Consider the following 22366-nt stretch of genomic DNA (forward strand, 5'->3'; position numbering starts at 1 on the left):
ATCACATGCATGTGGGGCCCCTGGAGCTGGAGTTCCAGGCAGTTGTGAGTTGCCTGACATGGGTTCTGAGAACCAAACTTGGGTCTTCTCTAAGAACAGCAAGTATTCTTATCTCTTACCCATTTTATCTCTCAGCCTCCAGAACCGTTTGCTAAAGCGTGGGCTGGGATAATACTTAGCTTCTTTCTGTATGTACAACCAGTGCCACGTGCCTGGCTTCATAGAACAACCTCGTAGAACAACGGATACCACGTGACAACTTGATTCAGCTTCTGTGCCCACTCAAACCTTTGCCGGTACTCACATCGATGTTGAGCTTGCCCACCCGGAGACACCGCGCAGTGTTTGGGTCGTCGTCAACGCTTTTTGGCAATGTGTAAAGAGCTTTGAATTTTTCATATTCTTCTCGGTATTTGATCTATAGAGGACAAGAAGAAAAAGCTAAAACATGAAGAGTAAAGACTTACTGTTTAAAAAAAAAGCGCGAGACAAAGGTCCTGCCTCCAGGATTATGATAACATGCTGCGGGTTGGGGCTGGAGTACTTCTCAGTGCTCACGTTTGGACCCATACACAGACACTAGAGCCGGCACAGGGCCGTCGTGAGGCTGCAACCAGGCTGCGTCTGGAAGTACTTTTATCCTGGACCAGCCTATAAAACTGTATTGTTTTCAAGTGCCCACATCAAATACCACTGCTACTACACACCTTACTTCTAGGATTACACCTTAGGGGGTTAAAATGTTTGTAACGATGAGGATCAAAACCCAGGGCCTTGAACGTTCAAGGCAAACAGCCTGCCACTGAGCCACGTCCCCCAGCTTGTGGTCAGCAGACTGTTAAATCGTCTCTTCTCTTTCTTGCTCTCCCACGTGAAAAGTTCAGCCCTGGCTTGGAACCTTTGGTGTTGAGACATGCAATGGCCTATGGTTGAGAGTGATAATTCTTGAATTTCCGTGTCTCCAAGTGTTTGCAAAGGTAGCTCAGTCAGCCTTTGGTGTTTAGTTTGTACCACCTGTCAATCAATACTCTACAACATAACAAGCTAGGACAAGGCAGAGGTAAGAGGCAGCCTCCGGGGCACGGGAGCAACACACAGGCTCTCAGGACTCAGAGAGCCACTCTCAGAGGCAGTGGGGGGGCTGCTTCATCAATTAGAAGCCAAACAGAATTTCCGCCCAAATCTCAAACAAATACCAGGACACAATATTCCAGCGTCTCTGAGCTGATCTACCCTCAGCTGTGAAAAGTCAGCCTTCACAGGAACTCCTTTCCAACCGATGTCGGGATCCTTAATTCCCCCCACCCCTCGCATTCCAACAATATTCTGCTCAGCATCTGCAACAGAAGAAGAGGCGCCTCCCCGGGGCTCTGTAAAATGTATTCACCAATCCCAACAAGGGGCATGCTCCTCGGCCACATCGGCTTCTCTGTAACGGTGTGAATACCAGCTACAGCTACCACACTCCCCAGCTTAGCTTTGGACCAGTTCTCGCCTTAATTCTAGCAAAATACCCTATTTTTGGTTTTGTTTTCTGAGCCAGGATCTTACTCTAGTCTGGGTGAGACTGAAACCCATTACTGCAGGCGAGACTGGCCTTGAACCCACTGCAATCTTCTTTGCCATAGTCTCCTCCATGCTGGACTTGTAGTGAGACACCAGGCCTGGCTGGAAACGCTCCATTCTTATGGTGGTTTGTGGTGTTAGCTTTCTCCACTGCTGGCTGAAGCAGAGGCTACCCAGCCATGCTATCTGCACACAGGGAGCCTGAACGACTGCACCCGTGTCCTCCCGACTGGTAAGTATGACTCTCCAGGGACTACAGCGCCCCGAGAGGAGGCAGTGAGCAGGGACTTTGATGTCAAGCTATTAGAAGTGTTTGCCAGACACCCTTGGGGTGTTGGGGGTGCTTCTGGGCAACATCAGAACAGCCTGGGGACTTCTTGGTATGGTGGGGGGGGGGGGCGGAGAGGAAAGGGTGAGGGGAGGCTGTGATGCTTTGTACTTGACTTACGTGACTGGCCAGGTGCTTCTGGTCCTTGGCATGAGTCAGGGACAAGGTGCTGGTTGGCAGCTTATAGCTGGTGGCTTTCACCTTATCCCAGGCCTCCTTGTATATGTTCTAGAAGGGTTAAAAAAAAAAAAAACCTTGTGAATACAGGCACCGCGCTCTGGTTAGCCCCCACATATTTTCCAACCCCGGGGCATTCTTTCAGTGTGAAGTTTAGCTGTATAGTGAGGATATATTGGGAAAATGGGAAGTTGATGGTTCAGGAAAAACTGGACAAACCTTTATGGAAAGGTTTTATCCCTATTTTTAAAAAACCTGTCTTCTGAAGGGGAAAGGATGACTCACACTGCTGTAAAGACTTTTCAGGTTCTTGGTTCTGTCGTAATCGGCAGTCTCTAGCACCGTGGTATACTTGTCTTTAATCTGATGATAATTTTCCTTATATTTCACCTGCAGACAGAAAGGAATGACTTCCGCACCTCTGCTGGTGGAAGACCTCTGAAGACAAGAAAGGGCTTACCCTACAGAGAGGACAAGGACATCATACCTCGCTGGCATTGATGCCACTCTGAAGAGCAGTCACGTAAACCGGCGTATCTGTGACCAGGTTATAGTTCTGCAGATTGTCTTTGCTTGCTGCTGTGTATTGTAGCTGTGAAGGAAAACAAAAGTCGTCCAAGATGGCAAACAAGCAAAGTTGGCTGCTTCTAGCATCTTAGCCATCTCTGCCTTGACTGCTGGGTTTCTGCTTTAATTTAAGAAGCAGGCTGCCACCACTCTGCCGTCCACAGACTTTGTGCTGCAGCCAAAACAAGCAGCAGCTGTCCTTGGCCAAGACAGAGGTCTGGATCGCTGTGAGGTGTCTTTCTTCATTCTGTTACCTTCTCCATGCCGCCTTCCAGCCCTCACAGTAGCAGCCCACAGAGCCAATAGCCATCAGACCTGCCCAATCACAGCTCATCTGTGACACATGCTGCGACATGCCCCAGATAATGATTTCCCCCAAAACACAGATACCTGTTGTCAAAGCACACTTTACTTCCTATATTCTGCAAGTTAACCTGGCCAAGACGGAGATGCCTATAAACAGTTCACCATCCCACAACCCTCTCCTCTGTAACTTCCTGTCACAAATGCACATGACCTTCAGCTATAGGATAGAGTCATACCAGAGAAGGTCACCACAAGAGGTCTGATTGGGGACAGTTACCTTAGATCATGCACCTTTACAGCAACCTCTCATCAGAGCTTAGGGACAGCCTGGCCAGCAGCCCACGGATGCTACCATGGACTATGGTGACATCTGGACAGTTGGTCCTTATAGGGAGATCGGCTCACCTGACTCTGGAGGTCATATGCCTTCTTGGCATGGAGGATCTGGGGTGTGTCCCAAACATAGCAGCCAATGCCTTTCAGCCAGTTCAAGTCATCTTTATATACATTCTGCAACAAAGAAGAAAGACGAAAGGTGGCAGGTATTCAGAATTTACAGTTGGTCCCTTTGATGGCTTCTTGCTGCTCCTTGACCTTCAACCAGCTGAAAGCGACTTCCTGGCTGAAAGATGTCTCAGAGGGGAACTGCCTAATCTGAGTCTAGTGCTGAACTGATTAAATATTCAGCACGGGCACCCTACGGCTCAAAGGGGACCCTCCCACAAAGAGTAGATAGTCATGCCACTTAGTGTTGGAAGTCTCTGGGTCTGTGAGCAGGGGAAGTGGCACCATGGGAGGTTAAGCAGGAATAGGTGAAGTCTGCAGGCTAAGGCAATGTGCAGAAAAGGGCATCGTACATCACTCAAAATCTCCTGGGCGTTTCGGGCGCGGACAACGTTGGGCTCCTCCGGAAGTGACGTCCACTGGTGGAAGTAGTGTCGGTACTCCAGGTCGCTGAGGATGTGCTGGCACCTTTTTGCCAGCACGTGATTCATCATGTCATTGGGAATATGCACGTTTGCTTTTGTGTCCTCATAATCTCTCCTGTAGTTCAACTAGAGATGGTTTTAGAGACAGAAATTATTAAGGGATGAAAACCTAAAATACTCAGGCCAATTGCTTTAGTCCCATTTCTAATGTAGATCAGTACATAGAGAATAATACATAAAATAACATTAAAAATTTAAAAAGTGTTCTTTCTAACCCTCTGTAATACAATGTCATTAGGAAACTTGTTTTCCTTTTTTTTTTTTTTTCCCAGTTCAAAGCCCTTATTGTAGGCTTGGTTACAAAAAAAAGGGCGGGGGGGCAATATGTACAGACAGTTAGGGTGATAAAATCTGAAAGATGATCCATCCCCCCGACTACTCTCTCTCCCCCAGCTAATCTTGAGTCACGGGGAAGGTGATAAATGCGTGGACACAAGAACACACGGAAGCTGTACACATCTCTCAGGGAAGTAAGCCCTGACTCACCGCACTCCGCATCTGCTGGAAATCCAGGCAGTGGACCACTCCGGGGAATTCGCTTATTTCTTTTCCAGCCAGGTAGTGACCCTTCTGCTTCTCATAGGTTTCCTTGTATTTCAGCTGAAAAAATGGGTTCAACATTGAGAATCGCTGGAGTTTTCTATCCAACTTCTTGCTCCTCAATAAAGACTCTGGATCCTAGGAGAGGAAACAGTCAAACTGACCTCACTGTTCACCAGGTCGGCATGCTTGGCTCCAACGATGGGAATGTACTTCTCATCCAGGGTGTAGCCGTAGGCCTTGGTTCCCTCCCATGCTCCTTTGTATAGTATCTGGAACAAAAAACCATTATGTTAATAGAATCACATTTACTTATACCCAAACCATCATTTATGTTCAAGGAAAGAATGATTATCATCATTAAAGTGCCTAACCTAAAACCAGGAAGTTATTTCATTAAATCTACAAATGGAAACATTTTATAACAGTTGATTACATTTACACTTCTTGAAAAAAATGACAGATTTGCATATAAGGAAAAGACTCACCAAACATTGTTCCATATTGGTACACACACACACACACCACATACACATACACTTCTTTAAATTAGCTGGATTAAATTAGGAAGTATAGGCCTTCCATTTGCTGACTGGGATTATACGTGTAGGGTTGTTGAGGAGGGATGTGTTCTCCTCCATTTTTCTTTCTTTTTGGTACCTGTTCCATCCTTTGTGCTGTCCTCAGAGACCTAATAACACTTGCTACACCATTACCTATTTATTTGCATTAGTAGAAGCAATGAAGACAACTGGCCACCCTCCAAGTTCATCAGTTTACAAACCAGTTAAGAATACGAAAATTGACAAGACCGTAATTAGGAAACAAGTCATTATATAAAATAGGACTCACAGTGCTGTAGAGTTTCCCCATGTCTTTGGAGTGGGTGATGTGTGGTGTGTCTGGAGAAAATATGTACTTGCCCTTTGCCTTATTAAATGTTTCCTTATATTTCACCTAAAAAGAGGAAAAATAAAACCTTTTGGTTAGCCTAAACTCACATTTAAAATTTCCTAAGACATACCTTGAAGACATAATAATCTACATTTACATAGAAAAGCTAACCAATTGGTTGACTTACAGTTCATTTTAGCTAATTGAATATTCTGGTCAAGAACACAGATATGTAAAAGTGGATGCAATATATACCATTGTCAAAGATCGTCTTGCAATTTATCCCTCTCTCAATTTTAAGTTGTCAATTATCTAGAATTAGTAATTCACTTAGCTTCTTGGTTCAAGCACTTCAACATAAACAATATGAACTTACATCACTTTGATTGACTGAGTTAATCTTGGCTAAAACAATCTCTGGAGGGTCCACTACACTGGTAAAGTTGGGATAGTTGTCAAGAGCCTCTTTCTTATATTTTATCTGAAATGAATAGAGACAATTAAGATAGCTCTGTACCCACAGGGCACCCCCATCCCTGTGTGGCAGGTGAGGAAAGTAGGCATTAGGTTAAAAAGCCAACAGCTCTGCATACCTGATTCACCATTTCCTGGTTCCGTGTAACCCTCACATGGTCCACAGAATCCAGAGGAATCCAGCCAATACCTCGGAGCCATTCCAGGTCAGATTTGTAGACATTCTGAGGAGAGAGAGAAGGGGCCGTAGGTGATCCGTAGGATAACCGCAGAGGATTCCAGACAATCTTTCAGAACATTGTGATGGATTTCTCTTTAGTGGCTGTTGTCTCATTCATTCAGCCATGGCTTTGCCTCGTATTAGTTCTTGAGCCTGTGACTGCACAAGGCCCTGAGTTCAGTGCCTTAAGGACTCAGCACAAGGTGAAGTGCTGTGAGAGCGAGGTCACTGGAGGGCGACTGGAGTTCGGAATAAGTTGTGGCCGTGAGGAAAGGTTTACCAAAGAGGCTGCAGTCGTAGATGGGCAGGGTATCTCACGCTAGCTCCCCGCACTACATGAAGGAGAGTGTACATGGACATGCTCATGAAGGTCTGGGGAATGGGGAGGCATCTCCTCTAGTCTGGACAAGGCTGCCTGTTCCCATCACCACCTTCTTTCCAACCCTAGCTCCTGGATTGGCTGACTGGAGGAAAGCTGGCCACCAGTCACTTTGGAGCAAACAATGAGGCAGTCTCTTCCACCCGGTAATGATGAAAAGAGCTATGTGGAGTTAGTTACTCCTCTGCGTCTGAGATGGGACTCCAAGTGCACGTTCTGGTCCTCCGCCAGAAAAGGCTGGGGCTGGGGGTGCGGAGAGTGCTCACTTCAGGCTTCAGGGTGAGGTGGTGTGTCTTATTACCCTCCTGAGGGATACTGGGCTCAGCTTACAGCTCTGTCTCTCGTTCTCTCTCCCCCCCCCATTTATCCCCCCCTCGCTCTCTATCCCCCCTCTCTATCCCCCCCCTCTCAACTTTGACTCCCTTATAAACAGCTACTTAAGTCTCTTGAGGAGTAAGACATCCAGGGTAGTAGGTTGGCTTTCCTCAGTCTTCATCTTCGATCAAGATTGCTAAAAATCTCAGCTCAGTCTCCAGCATTATTCCTTTCTAGGGACAAACTCAATGCTCATGGCTCAAAGTGTCAAAGATGGAATGCTGCTTATTATTCTCATAGTGTATGGTGTAGTAGAGATAACAAGAAACGCCAGCCACTTACGTCACTCTGAAGGTCGTAGGCGATTTTTGCTTGAATAACATCATTTTGGTCAGGATGGCACGTCCATTGGCGCAGGTAGTGGCGGTAATCAATGTCACTGACAAGGTTCTGCCCCTCCTTGGCAGCCACCACTGACACCATGTCGGCAGGTATATTGATTTTGGCCTTCGTCTTATGGTAGTCCTCCTTGTAGAGCCTGTCGTTCTGAATCTGGCCCGCGTGCTCAAACCAAACCAGCTTGGGATCGTCTCTCATTGTGGGAACACCAACATAGTGACCTTTCTGCTTCACGTGTTCCGCCTTGTATTTCAGCTGGGGAGAGGCAGAATAATGGAACCCGTCAGCCGTGATAAACACGTGGCACAAAGTAGGGTTGATGAAGAAGAGGAACGGCCAGCTGTTTCACTCCCTAGCTTCCTGGCGGACACTTCTATTCTGAGATGACAAAAGCCACACTGAAATAGAGATAAATGCCACTGAGATACACCGAGATGAAGAAGTAGTTAGTTTAGGCTTGCTATTGTTGTTGTTTTAAGCCAGTTTCTTCGCTCGCCAAGTGGAGGCTGGCCTCCATAAAGTAGAGCTGAAGTTCTCCTTGAACTCCTGATCCTCCTGCCTCTACCTCTTAAGTTCTGTGATTATAGGCTTGTGCATAAACACCTGGCCGAGGCAGCCATTTTAAATAGAGAAAAACCTCATAAGCTTGTTTGTTCTTTAATTGTGGCAATTTCTTTATTTGGGAGCCTGCAGATTTGATAGAGAGCAGAAGATACAAGGAAAAACAAACAAACCAAAACCAAGCCCAAAGCCAAAGTAAAAAGACCCAAAAGGGAGGGAGTATTTCAGCCCTCAAAAAGCACAGCCAGGTCTACAGCTGAGATGGGGCATCCTTAAGCTGACATTCATGTTTTACAATCTGTGTCCCTTTCTGGCAAGGTCCAGTTTCTGCAGGGTCCAGGCATGTTGGGATAAATTACCTCACTCTGAACATCGCCGGAATGATGGGCATGGACAAACGGTACAGCATCTGGTGGCAGAATGTAGCCCGTGGCTTTCTGTTTCTCCCAGCCTTCCTTGTAGAGGTGCTAAAAGACAAAGAGCCACCAGAGGGGCTAAATGAGGCATCAGAGGATGACGTCAGGTATGTAAATCTCCTACAGACCTGTTATGGTTTTCCTATCGCCAAGCACTAGGCCACTGCAAAAATCCCCTACCTGGTCCAGGATGCGGGCAGCCTCTTGGGCAGTGTGCAGCAGCGGCGTTTCTGTAAGGGTATACTTTGATTTGATGGCATTCCAGTCTTTCCGGTATTTAATCTGAAAGTGAGAGGCATTAGGGTAAGTTACTTGATGTTAAGAAATCTCTCTGTTGTTGGACCCTAAAGAGAGACAGGCATGGATCTAATCTACATGGAAAGTAGAAAAAGACAAGATCTCCTGAGTAAAGTGGGGAGTGTGGAAATCATGGGAGAGGGGAAGAGGGGAGGAAGGGAGGGGAGTGGAGAAAAATATCCAACTCAATAAAAACAAAAAACAAACAAAAAGAAATCTCTCTGTTGTCCAAACATTGCTAGCATCGATAATTTGGTCGATGGGAATATAGCTCAATAATTGCAAGAGGCAGGGAGTCATGGCAACAGCCTCCGCAGGGCTGTATGCTTTCACGGCAGTGCAAACTCACGTCATCTCGGATCTCAGTGCTCTGTTTTGCTGTCACATAATCCACTCTGTCATCCACGGGAGTAAAGTTGAGACTTTCTATTTTGGTGCGGTATTTTTTCTGGGAGAAAAAGAAAAATATGTTTGGATGTGTGAGCTGAGAGACACTAAATTAAGGGTCCTTCTCTGTGAGGGGGATACAGTGCCTTCAGTGAATGGTATTTTCTTGGAAATATAGCACTATATTTTGTAAACACCCATGCTGCCTTAGTATACTACCTATGACCTTTCGATATTGAGGTTTGAATTCAGGGCCTCACAGACTTTAAAGCAGCAAAATGCTCACCTCCCAAGGTCTCATCATTACTTGTATCATGATATTCCATTTTTCCAACTGGAATAACTTCTCCCAACAATTGTACACTGCAATTGTTGACAACAGAAATTTCCCATTTGTGCTATCTCACACCTGGGTGAATGTGTTAGATGCTGTCAGGGATGTGGTCCCTAATGTGATAGCAATAGTACATTGTGGACAAAGTCTGGCTTAAATCTCAGCAATGGAAAACGGTTAAAAGGCTGAGCTAAGGTGATTATACATATTGGCTCGTGTCTCTTGCTCATGTTCTAAGGAAATGTGTAGAATGGCTGGGCAAAATCTTGGAGTACCTCACTGAAAATGTCTGCAGCATGTTTGGCGTGGTTGACAGAGACAGAATCATTTGGCATCCACCCAATTCCACGTAACCATTCCAAGTCGGCCTTATAAACAGCCTGTGAAAAGAAGGGCAGAGTTAATTTAACAAGTCTAATTATTGGAGCCTATTGGTCTGATGAGGAAATACAACAATGTAAATATTGTAAAAGCCACGAGAGAAGTACTCAGGTAGCCAGGCAGGTAGAGTAGTAAAAGCAGCCGGGTCAGGTAGCTACAGCTAGAGGATATTTTTTTTTTCTACTGAATATGAACTACCCTCAATTCAGCTGCAGGGTACAGTTGCCAAGTGGCAGCACCTGTATTGAGCTGCACATTCAGAATTTAAGAGAAACAGGAAGTTTTAGATTTGCCAAAAAGTTTCCCGAATTGAAACTTTGACAGCTTTCTCGAGCTCTCTCAACAATTGCGTCAGTTGGAAAAGTGTATAGGTGCCTAGATCTGAGTATGAACCACCAACAGCTCATTTGTACAAACCTTGACTGCTGCAGACAATAGTTTTCCACAGTCATCCACTGTCATCTCCTTCCTCCCCCTCCAGCAGGATCTGACTTTGTAGCTCTTGCACTAGACCAGGTTGGCCTTGAATTGGCAGCAAAACCCTCTTGCCTCTGACTCCTAAGTGCTGGGATTAGAGATGTGTGCTACCATGGACCTGATTTGCCAAAGTAGTTTTTTGGGACCTTCCATCAAAATTCATTTACACTGCCATTTATTTTTTTATATGAAATTTATAGGTTTCCTGGCATTGCTAATTCTGATACCACACTGAGAGGCCTAATTACTATCAAACACGGGACCATGTAAAGACATGCAATTGTGACAAAGGTATGTTATGCCATGATCTGTATGGGAGTTAAAGCAGAATGATACAGTACGGCCCACTCACATCGCTCTGCAGCTCGTAGGCTTTCTTGGCCTGAATCACATCGTTCTGGTCAGGCATGCATGTCCACTCGTGCAGGTAATTGCGGTAATCAATGTCGCTGACCAGGGTCTGGCATTTTTTAGAATGCAGGATGGAAAGCATGTCCACGGGGCTCTGGAACTTGGTCTTCCACTTGGCCCACTGCAGCCTGTACTCTCGCTCATTCTGAATCTTGCCAGCTATGAGGGCCCACCGGATCTTGTTGTCATCCCTGGCAGTGAGGGTGCCCACATAGTGTCCCTTCTGCTTCTCGTGGTCCAGCTTGTATTTATACTGCAGAGAAAACAGCAGAGCAGATGGGTCACAGTGGGTCCTCGGACACACACAGAGAATTTGTTGGGAAAGAACCCGGAAGGCATGGAAGGGCCACTTACATCACTGGCAATCTCCCTGGAGGCCTTGGCAGACTGGATAGGGATGGCATCCAGCCGGACATCACAGCTCATCTTGACCTCATCCCACCCCTCACGGTAGAGTTTCTGAAGAGGACAAAAGGTATGAGAGGTTAAAAAAAAAATGTTTTCTCTACATCATTGTTCTGGAACATGTAGTAGTATCTAGAGTCAAAGACCTGGAGCTGACAGGGCTTCTTTCTTGTTCCCTTGCCTCATAGCCTCCCCCTGGTTGTCCGAGGCCTGTGTCAACCTCCCTTTCTCAGGGTCGGTGTAGATAGCACGGGGACAAGCTAGATGCTAACAGGCGGCTACCAAGTCTCCTTAGCTCAGCTTTGCTAGTGTGACCACGACAGATGTTTTACATTTTTGAGCTTTTTCCTTTCCAATATGGCCTTTTCTCTCTTCTAGAAACAATAGTGCATATTGTTTAAGCACATCAGATCTCCTGATAAAGGACAGTTGGATGGGACAGCTATCTTTTTTTTTGTTGTTAAAAACGAGAGATAAAGTAGTAATTTATCACTCCCCTCCAAGGTCCTTATTTTCTATTTTAAAGTCAGATGGAACTATCATAAAAGGTCACAGCCAAGGACAGTTCAGAATCATCACAATTTTAGGTGAATTGAGTTGGAGTCTGCCCTTACGTCCTTTTTCTAGCCCGTGCATTTCTTTATTCTTTCCTCTTCCTTGTTCTTATTTCCCTCACCCTTGGCCCTGTGGCTACTGGCTCACTAGTAACAGGCTTGGTCACTTGGCCTTGGGGCCAGGGCTCTGCTCTGCTCCGCTCCTCACTGTGGGCCAAGTGCTGGCAGCCAAGAGTACTCTCCCCCTCGGCTACCCCGATTTTCCCTGGTCATGGGAATGTGCCAGCCGAGTGGCCGAGTGCGATACTTACATTGCTCACATTAAGAGCGTTTGCTCGAGCGAGGTTAATTTCAGGTGTGTCTGGCATTATATGGATTGAAGTTTTATCTTTGTCCCAAACTTCTCTGTATTTTGGCTATGGAAAGAACCAAAACAAAACAAAAATCACTATAGTTTTTTGCTAGTTTCAGTGAACAACTTAGTACTTTTTTTTTTTTTGGTCTGACCCAGACATTAAGGTAAAAGTTTTTATAATTTTTACCTGTAAGTTACTCAAATTTGGTAAGAATATTATATTTGTATTCATCATTAATATTTTAGGTTTTAAAAATAACCCAAGCCAAAACAATGCTATTATTCATGCTGCTTACATTTATCAATATTTATCCTAAAAATAGGTGGCCAACATATTTATCATTTCATATTTTTGTTTGATTGTCATATGTAGATAGGATTTAGTTTTAATGCATAGGGAACAACAGCGACTCACAATACTGATATTCTCAGCGTTTGACTTAGCAAGGACGACTTCCGGTGTATCCACAATGCTTGTATACTTGAGCTTCACCACGGGGGTCCGGTAGACGCTGTCACACAGGATCTCCTGGGCATTTTTGACTCTCAGTACTTCAGGAGACCCTTCTGGCATCCAGCCAATGCCGCGCAGCCATTCCAAGTCAGCCTTGTAGATGGCCTGGGGGAGAAGACCCAGTTAATTAGATGCTATATTGTCTCTTTCTGATGGTGGCAATGAAACAGGGAGCCATTTTCTTTATGTCCGGTTTTCCTTTTCAGAAGTAATAATTGTCCACCTACACAGCTGTGTTTGGTTTCAGTTGTGCCGGGGGCCTACACTTATGTACGTGTGGAAGCAGCCCTCCACTTGGGCGTATGCAAGGATAATTTATGGTGGGTATCTAGCTAATCAAAGCCATAAAAATGGCTCTCTACATAACCAGAACAACCTTCACAAAGTTCTCTGTTCAAATCTAGAACCATGGAGTCCCCATCATATACAGCCCACAGGTTTCAAGATGAAGACCGAAGACTTCAGTACGGACTCTGGACTGGTACTAGCTGGCATCTTCCCTTCCAGCCTCCTCCCATGCCTTCCCTTCTGTGTCCTGATCACACTTGGCTGTCCCTGAGTGTCCCCTTCACCTTCAGGAGCCTGCTAAACCAGCGCTTCTTCCAAGGAAAGTTCCACTTCTCTTTTTCACAGTGCCATAGAACACACTTCCCCTGCCCTTCCATTTCCGCGGGCACTCTTCTCTAGCATGCATTTCTGCTTCACTGTGAACTTCCTCAAACCTAGAGCCACACCTTGCTTTTCCTTCACATCTTTTGTGCTAATACAATACCTGGCACATGGCAGATTCAATAAGTATTTTGAGAGGGATAATTAAGAATTCAAAAACCAACTGCACAATGTTGGCACTAATTGAGTTTTTTTTTTTTTTTTTTTTTTTTTTTATCTAAGAGTCCCTCTCTTCCAACTGGGATCTGGCGTATCCTTGATTATCACACCACATATAAAAGACAAGCGCATAAAACTGTCCTATTGTTAAAACACCAGCAATTAATATAAAAAGCCATTGCTTAGAAATGATATTTTAATAGCTAGTTATGGGACAAAAACATCAAGCTAAAATGGGAATAAGAGAATGGAAATACTAGAAAAATCTTAAAATAAGTCAGCTTCAAAATTCACATTTCCCTTGCTCATTTTTAAAGACTGTGATTTAAATACATGACTCAGTATACCAATGCAGTTTATTCTAAAACTAGCCTGTCCCTGCCACTAGGCAACTTAAGTCATCTATAGGCATACTACAATAATTCATTCAACATTTAATAAGCACCTCTTGAAGAATAAGAAAACCAAGTTCAGAAAATTAAGACATCCATTGTACACAAGAAATGCATAACCTTGGACTGGAAAGAAGAGGCAGTGGTTATGAGCATTGGCTGCTCCTCCAGAGGACCCTGGTTCAATTCTAGCACCTGCATGGGGGCTCACAACTGTGTGTAACAAGAGTTCCCATGTCTCTGCGGGCACCAGGCACATCCATCGTGTGCCGACATTTATGCAGGCAAAATACCCATACACATAAAATAAATAATTTAAAAAGAAACACATAATCTTATAGAATCCGTCATTTTTGAAAAATTGAATTGGCATAGAGTATGAATAAATCTAAAAATGTCTTGGCCAAGATACCCCCCCCCCCCCAATGCTAAGAACATTCCATTCAGGAATAGAGAGGTGAGTTCAGAGCATGTCCCTAAATCTTTGAATTCATTCCATCTCTATCAGTCTTCAATATACAGCTGAAGGGCCATGGCTATCCTTACACTGAACAAACCGTGTTAAAGACCTCAGTCACTCTCCAAGAAAATCGCGATAGTACCTTATCAATGAAAATTAGAACTTCCTGAACACATCTGGCCATAGCAGAGTTATTAAAAACATCTGGTAGAATAGTAAAGGGATGTGCTCACATGGGAGAGCTGGGCTCCCTAGGATGCTGACAAGAGCCAGCATGCCCGAGCTGTGGAGGACGTTCTTCCCGGGGACACTTACATCACTCTGCAGGTCGTAGGCTTTCCTGGCTTGGATCACATCGTTCTGGTCTGGAAAGCAAGACCACTGGTGCAGGTACTGCCGATAATCCACGTTGCTTGCTAATGCCTGGCCCTCTTTGGCAGCATTGATGGAGACCATGTCCACCGGGATGGAGATCTTGGCCTTGTGATCGTTGTAGGCTTTTTTGTACAGCCGGTCATTTTGCATCTTTAACACGTTTGCTGCCCAAACCAGTTTCGGGTCTTCCTTGGCACTGGGGCATCCAATGTAATGGCCTTTCTGCTTCTCATAAGCCGTCTTGTACAGATACTGGGAAACGTGGGCACAAGAAGGAAGATAAGGTTTTTCTTCAGGCATCCTTTTCCTAAAGACGGCATTTTCCCATGGACAATAACCCCACCTTCTTTGCACCACTTTTATTCTGGACGCTATTTTTTTCTCTAAGTTCATGCTGTAATTTTTTTTTTGCACTTTTTGTCACGATATTTTTCTTTCTAAGAACATATGTCTGGAAACACTGTGGGCACCCTGAAAATAAGACCCATCGCCTAAAATAAGACCCATTTGCCTGCTTGAACCTCGTCAGCGTCTCCCAGACTACAGTCACCGCTTAGTACCTTCAGATGCTTTATCATAAACAACCACAAGCCTGTACTCCCTATCATGTTACATAAAATTAATTGCTTGGAGTTACTTTGAAATTATAAACTTATTTTTAAACTGAATTATAAATAAATGCATAACATAAGTAGAGGGTAATCAACATCTCTGTTACATTACAATGAATTGTGGTTCGTTTGAAATTAAAATTACCTTTAAAACTAAATTTACATTTTTAACTAAAATTAAAATTTTACAATTAAGAAAACTTGTCCCTGTACTTCTGAAAACTATCGAAGGAACCATAAATAGTATATGTGCCACACTTCAGGGTGATAGCAACATTTTCTATGTTCATTAACCCAACAAACTGTGCTCTTGTAAATCAACTGATGTAGAGAAGATTTTTTTGGGGGGGGGGGGGAAGAAAAATTTTGTGCATAAATATAGGAATTGTAAAACTAAGAGCAGGCAAGGAATCTTCTCAAATCACTGGACAAGTTGTTCTGGAATTTGGAGTTTTAAAATTCGGAAAATTACTGGCATTCTACTCTAATTCTTGAGGAATTAAGTCACCTCCCCACGTGTCTAGGATTCAGTGTTTGTGAACAAGGAAGAGCTCTTACATCACTGGCAATATCCCGAGAAGCCTTGGCATGCTGGATCCCAATGGCATCTGCACGTATATCATAACCCGTCATCTTGACATCGTCCCAAGCCTTCTGATACTGTTTCTGCAAACGGGGAGTGCAATGCCACAATAAGTCTGAAGAGGGAGCTGCTGAGTTAGCATTAAGAGCGAGAACAACTCTTGTACACCCATTGGACAGTGACAATAAAATACTATGTTACTGATTTTAAAAATGAACTGTTGCCAACACTTCTGCTGAACATAAATCTTCTCAGGATTTATATGACAGACTAGTTTCACACTCAATTTGACTTCCAGCACACTTCAAGGTGTGCAGTAAAGGAATCTCCAATATTGTGTGTGTGTATGTGTGAGTTTGTGTCAGAAATTTCAGAGGCAGAGAGCCATATAAAAATCACAAAACTATAAATCGGTGGGCCTTTAAGATAAAAACAATGATGGCCCACTGAAAAGGAAAACCAAGCCATGTGCTACAAAAATACGTTTAAGTTACATTTTACTTTCTTTTTGAGAAACCATTGCCTTTCCCTTTCCAACAAGGATATATTTCGACACTACAAAAAGCAGAGAGAGAGAGACATACAAATTCCTAGCATCTTAAAGACTTGAAATAAAAGGGTCGTGCTTTTGGCACAACCTTCGCGGAGTACAGTAAGGGAAGATGTGAACAAGAGCGCTCTGTGAAGCAAATACCGTGGCATCTTACATTGCTAATCTGGAGGGCATTGAGTTTGGACTGCAACATCACTGGCGTGTCAGCTGGCACGTTCACGTTCGCCTTCTCTTTGTCCCAGGCATCGCGATACAGTGGCTGGTGGATGGGAAGAGTGATAACACAGCGGATTAGGGAGTGCCTTACCACACAAGTGTGTGTGTGTGCGTATACACCGCGTTTTATTTACAAATACTAATTTCATGGATAATCTGTGTATGATACAATATAAATCTTAATATGCTAGTAAAAACTCTTGCCCAATCCCACATCTATTTATGTGACCCCTCAGTCTATATGACAGGCAATTCTGATTCTAGACAATGCTAATTAAAACTTTGCTTTCTTAGCCAAAATAACTATCGTGATGTCTAAAGATGGGATTGTTCTGGGACTTCTCAGTCTACGTCATCATTGAGTACGCATGCATAAGTGACAGTTCTGTGGTTGTAGGACTAAATAGCATTTTAGTTTGCAACTTCGAATGCAATTAAAATGTGTGTCAGAGTTTGGACTCCATTGTTTTGACCCAAGATGTGTTGATTACAGAGATGGCTGACTGGCTGAAGATGTGGACTCAGCTGTGCCCCAGATCTTCCTGTGATAGTGGCAATTTGAAGTTCACCACTTGAGTTCCCCTCAACTGAGACTTCTCCTGGACACAGAACCACAGCAGCTTACCTGACTGATCTGCACAGCGTTGGTCTTCGCCAGGATCACTTCTGGGGTGTCGACAATGCTAGTGAATTTGTAGGCCTCGGGCCCTATACGATACAACCTCTCGTTCAGAAGATTCTGAGCATTCTTCACTCGCACGACGTCCACAGAACCCTCTGTCAACCATCCGATACCCTTCATCCATTCCAGGTCTGACTTGTACACATTCTACACGGAGGAGGGAAACACACAGTAAGAAGACTCAGGTTAGCCAGTAGAATCCGATACTTGAACAGCACACAGAACCCCTCTGTAAGTCAGCCAAAGGGCATTCAGACTAAACGTGAATCTTTGCATGTTTTATCCTGGCACCTGTCTCTAGGAGAAGCTCATGGTCTCTCTTGAACCACTGGGAATAGAAGCGATAGGAATATTAGGGAAGGAGCCCTTTATAAAATACCTCTATAGTATTTTCTACATGTGTCAATTGGATTAAACCATTTCCTTATGCCTCTATCAGTTTCTGAAATTTAGACAGCTGATCTTGCAAAGATCAGAACAGCGGAACCAATATTTTCTACTGAATTATACAGAACAAGACTGATTATTTTTATCTTGGTGAATAGGATCCTGCTACCGTCAACAAGAATCCTTCACAAGACAGGAGATGTCAGGACAGCTCCTACTGTTACCCTGGAATGTCCAGAATGCCTTAGAAGATTACTGTCTAAAGGATGTCTCTAGAGCATACACTACACTTAGACCCACACACGCTATCTCCCTGGAGGCGAAGACATACGCACATCACTCTGCAGCTCGTAGGCTTTCTTAGCCTGGATCACATCGTTCTGATCCGGCAGGCATGTCCACTGGTGCAGGTAATTACGGTAATCGACGTCGCTGACCAGGACTTGGCATTTCTTGGCTTGAACAATTGACATCATGTCCAAGGGTGTGTTGTAAATCCCTTTAGACTTCTCATAGGCTTTCTTGTATTCCCTGTCACTCTGGATCTTGGCAGCATGTATAGACCATACCAACTTGGGGTCATCTTGCAGGCTGCGGAAACCCACATGGTGGCCCAGTTGCTTTCTGTAACCTTCTTTGTATTTGTACTAATATTGCGGGGAAAGAAAGCAGAGAAAAAGACAAATAAAATATTGATATCTTTCCTTTAAGTTATTTCAGAATCTTAATTTTAATGCAAATTGGCTCAACACTGAAAGCTGTTATCTGCTCGAGTCTAAAGAAATCAGGACTATTTTAGGCAGACGAATAAATCAGGAAGAAAACAATACGTAATTAGAATAACATACAAATCTAAAATTTATGAGCAATCTCTACTAAGACAAGAGCTTCAGATGTGTGAGGCTCATCCACACTAAAATGATGGTTTTTTTAAATTTAAAAATAATTAAACAATGGCAGTTACAATAACAGTTTAATTCTCACAGTGTTGCAGTGAGGTAGGTCCTATACCGTCCTATAATTCAGAAGACGGCACAGTAATGAGGTTGCTAGGTAGGTGAAGGGTTCAGTCAGACAGACCCGAGGGCACTGAAGGGGTCTCAGGTATGGAAGAGTCATAGGCATGGTTTTAGAGACTAGAAAAATATACGTTTTTCATAAAGTAAGGTCACTGGTTTCAAACAGGAAATGAATAGGTCTGTGGACAATGGCCTCCATCTGATAAGCTTTGGAGGGGGCTGGTGCCCTTTGTGGCAACCTGGAAGTATTTGGGTCAAACAGAGAGAGAAATGGGATTAAGGTGTAGTTAAGGGGAGAAAATGAGGGCCGAGGAGGAGGAAGCAGCTATGTGCACAGATGAGGGAAGGAGAGGAACCAGAGAAAGGAAGGCATGTTTGAGGCTTGGAGTTGGGAGTAGGGGATGGCTTGGACCATATTACTGCTAGTAAACTTTGAATTAGTAGGAAGTGAAATTGAAAATGTAGCTGAAATATTATATATAAGCCTCTAGCATAAAATATTTGATAAAAAGTGTGATTTCAGCCTGAAGTGTTGTACCGAATGACCATCATTTATACTGTGGAGAATGCCAGAAATATTTGGGGATATAATGACACTGTATTGGTTCCTCCATTTTCACCCAAAAATTTAAAAGCAGTTTCATATTTCGTTGTTACTGATAAATAATACACAGCACAAAATGCAGCTGTTTGCATGGGTTAAGGAAAGAAACAGGGTTACTGAAGCAGTCCATTTGTTTATCGGGGAGGAAATCCCAGAACAGAAGGAAGTTACCTCACTGGCGATTTCTCTAGAGGCTTTGGCATGCTTGATTTCAATGGCATCTGCTCGTAAGTCATAGCCTTTCTGCTTGGCTTCATCCCAGTCTTTTTGATAGAGTTTCTAGAGAGCCAGAGCACAGGTTTGTTTAGAAAATGAAGACAGACTCGTAGCAGGCATGGCAGATATCAAATCCATAATGTAAAGGCAGTGCAGGAAAAACATGCATCGCTGAGTCCCTTTGCTGCTGGATGCTTGCTTTGTATCAGGAATACCTCTGATGTAAAATTTAAAGCTAAGCATCTAGCAGTACCAATGACAGAATATTTACTTTCATCCCAACGTGGTGTGCACTTGAAAACCTCCCTCTTCTCCAGTACATGGAGACTTCAGAATGAACAGTGAAACCAAGGATGCTTCATTAAGGCCCATGAAGATCTCCTAAGGTTTACCTTTAATTTTGCTCTTTAACTCAGAGTATTCTTTTGAAGGAATGTGATATTAACTCACAATCTTTGAGTGTAATTAAAATTTTACTTTGCCTATCACTTGACTTTGGAATGTCAAACAAGAAGGTCTCATCAGAAGACCTAAGATGGCAGTAGGCACTGTTGGGCATGGAAGCGCTTGACTAGGGATTTATTATTTCAGGAATACATGAGGAACGAAGGCACAGTCATTGGCCATGGGGAGAACACCTTTCAAGGCCGAAGAGAGAACACCTACAGTCTAGACACTCAGTCATGCATTTATGCAATGTTTCTGTTTGCTTGTTTTTCAAGACAGGGTTTCTCTGTGTAGCTTTGGCTGTCCTGGAACTCACTGTGTAGATCAGGTTGGCCTCAAACTCAGAGATCTGCCTGCATCTGCCTCCCAAGTGCTGGGATTAAAGGTGTGATATAACCTGGCTATGATAACCTCTGAAAAGACAGAACTTCTATCCATGGATGCTAAAGAAAAAAAAAAAGTAACACCAACAGTATGGGCGTTAGTCATTAGCTAAAAGATAGGGCACTACCCGTTAGCAAGAAGATAGAGGCTTCTCCATACCACAGTTATTTCTCTTACATTGCTAATCTGCAAAGCATTGATCTGAGCCTGCAGCATGGCTGGAGTGTCCAGGGGAATGTTGATGTTGGTTTTGTCTTTATTCCAGGCTTCCTGATACAGCCTCTGAGGACAAAAGGAAACATCACATCAGCTCAGCAGCAGAGAATGGACAGCCGAAACATTAAGTCTTAGCAACAACTTTATCTAAAAAAGCAAATGTTTCTGTATGTGCTTAGAATGGCAAATTTGAGGCTCTACTGAGCAGGCACGGGGATTCCGACAGATCCTGAAAATATTCAGTGGACTACAAATAACGCAATGAGCTCTCCATTGTGTGGATGGGCCTCATCCATCAGTTGAAGGTTGTTATACTTCCCCATCCAGAAGGAATTCTGTAAGAAACCACCCACGACACTGAGCTGCGATTGTCCCCTGGGTCTCTAACCTTCTAATCTGTTCTGCAGATTCTGGAGTTGCCAGCCTGCATAACCACATGAGCCAATTTCTTAAGACTGCAATCTCTTTCTACATATACATCTATAGAAAGGTCACACTGGATCTGTTTCTCTGCCAAATCTTGCCTCGTGCAATGCCCCACACTACTAGGTAGTATCATGTCCCGTGCCTTGATACTAGTAAGAGTTAAATACTCATTTCCTGGAATTGCTGTGGAGTGACATCTTTCAGTTTAGCGCTTCAAAGTCCCTGTGAGAAGGGAAAGACACGTTCTCCCTATCAGAGTGCTTTTTCCAATGTGGCTGCATTAAGCTAGTTAAGAGACCCTCAGGTCTGCATCCTCATTGGAAATCTTTGAAGAGAACAGTCTGGTTCAGCTTTACTTGTCTTTACACCTGAACACTGCACCCAGAAACACAAAAGCTTAATAGATGGGTGACTCTTACCTCACTCATCTGCAGAGAATTGGCTTTTGCTAGGACAACTTCGGGAGTGTCCACGATGGAGGTGAACTTCAGGGCCTCTGGTCGTGTCCTGTACAGTCTTTCGTTCACGAGGTCCTGAGCGCCCTTCACTCTGGTCATTTCTACGGAGCCCTCTGGTATCCAGCCAATCCCACGCAGCCACTCCAGATCTGCTTTATACACACTCTGCCAAGAGGTCAGACCACAGTGTTGCGAATGTTAGACATGCCCTCTAGTAGCTGAAAACCCAAGGGCTTGAGGAGAGGGGCGGAGGAGCATGGGGGATGTTGGTAGTACACGAGAAAGAGCTGTGTTCTCAGAGGATGCAGGGGTTTTAATACTGATGACAAAAGTAACTGGTGGAAACATAGTTATTTCTACTATCCATTAATATAGCAGTATTTATGAACCCCACAATATACTTATGTGAAATGTTAAAGCAATTGCATAACTGGGGTAGGTTTAAAGAGAACCTGTGCTGATTCTCACTCCATTTTAACCCCGTGACAAATAACTCACATCCTGTTTAGTATTTTGGAAGTGGTGATAATCATTTTAAAACGTTCAGATTTACTGTATCTGTTATTACGATATATTGATTTGCCAGAAATTACAAATGGCATGAAAAAATAGTTCAGAAATAAAAGACATGGCCTCAGTAGAGCTTTCATTTCTGCATTTTGCTTGCCATGGTTTTTTTTATTAAACACTGTGAATGATTTCTCCCTCCTCCACCATCCTGGCCTGGGCTATTCACAGCCCACAGATCTATACCCAGAGGCTCCAACTGAACACCTAGCAAACATCCCTGCTTCCTTATTCCCCAAGCTCGTGCTACATACATCGCTCTGCAGCTCATAGGCCTTCTTGGCTTGAATAATGTCGTTCTGATCAGGCAGGCAAGTCCAGTTGTGCAGGTAGTTCTTGTAGTCCACGTCGCTGACCAGGGTCTGGCATTTCTTGGCCAGCACCAAGCCCAGCATGTCCACCGGGCTGCTGAACTTGGTCTTCCACTTCTGGAATTCCTTCTTGTACTCCCGGTCACTGTGAATCTTCCCTGCGTGCATGGCACACATGATCCTGGGATCGTCTTCCACGCTCTGGGCTCCGATGTGGTGGCCTTTCTGTTTTTCATAGGCTTCCTTGTATTTGTACTAAAATGCCAGAAACCAGTTCAAGAAAAACCAGGTTTAGATCGCGTGGTATGCACAAGAATTTCAGACCTCAACTTTCTAACATCTCAGTATAATTTTTATGCTTCTCTGCTATCGTGAAAATAGCTGG

The 22366-nt window shown here is 44.0% G+C and overlaps 1 protein-coding gene across 1 annotated transcript in view; it reads right to left on the reverse strand.

Annotated features, from left to right (window-relative positions):
- Positions 1–22366, reverse strand: part of Neb (nebulin) — a 182217-nt gene that overhangs the window by 55068 nt on the left and 104783 nt on the right. The window contains exons 81-105 of the mRNA XM_041631527.1: positions 21925–22236; positions 21065–21268; positions 20181–20285; positions 19128–19235; positions 17669–17980; positions 12148–12351; positions 11689–11793; positions 10773–10877; positions 10360–10671; positions 9425–9529; positions 8778–8876; positions 8312–8413; positions 8075–8182; positions 7098–7409; positions 5961–6065; positions 5744–5848; positions 5326–5430; positions 4638–4745; positions 4420–4533; positions 3802–3999; positions 3350–3454; positions 2559–2663; positions 2357–2461; positions 2015–2122; positions 305–418 (exon numbers count right to left, since the gene is read on the reverse strand). Of these exons, the coding sequence (XP_041487461.1) occupies positions 305–418; positions 2015–2122; positions 2357–2461; positions 2559–2663; positions 3350–3454; positions 3802–3999; positions 4420–4533; positions 4638–4745; positions 5326–5430; positions 5744–5848; positions 5961–6065; positions 7098–7409; positions 8075–8182; positions 8312–8413; positions 8778–8876; positions 9425–9529; positions 10360–10671; positions 10773–10877; positions 11689–11793; positions 12148–12351; positions 17669–17980; positions 19128–19235; positions 20181–20285; positions 21065–21268; positions 21925–22236 (3765 nt within the window). The remainder of the gene's footprint in view (positions 1–304; positions 419–2014; positions 2123–2356; positions 2462–2558; positions 2664–3349; positions 3455–3801; positions 4000–4419; positions 4534–4637; positions 4746–5325; positions 5431–5743; positions 5849–5960; positions 6066–7097; positions 7410–8074; positions 8183–8311; positions 8414–8777; positions 8877–9424; positions 9530–10359; positions 10672–10772; positions 10878–11688; positions 11794–12147; positions 12352–17668; positions 17981–19127; positions 19236–20180; positions 20286–21064; positions 21269–21924; positions 22237–22366) is intronic.

This window comes from Microtus oregoni, unplaced genomic scaffold, assembly GCF_018167655.1.
Source record: "Microtus oregoni isolate MIOR12 unplaced genomic scaffold, Mior012 000037F_ref0000500, whole genome shotgun sequence".
NCBI lineage: Eukaryota > Metazoa > Chordata > Mammalia > Rodentia > Cricetidae > Microtus > Microtus oregoni.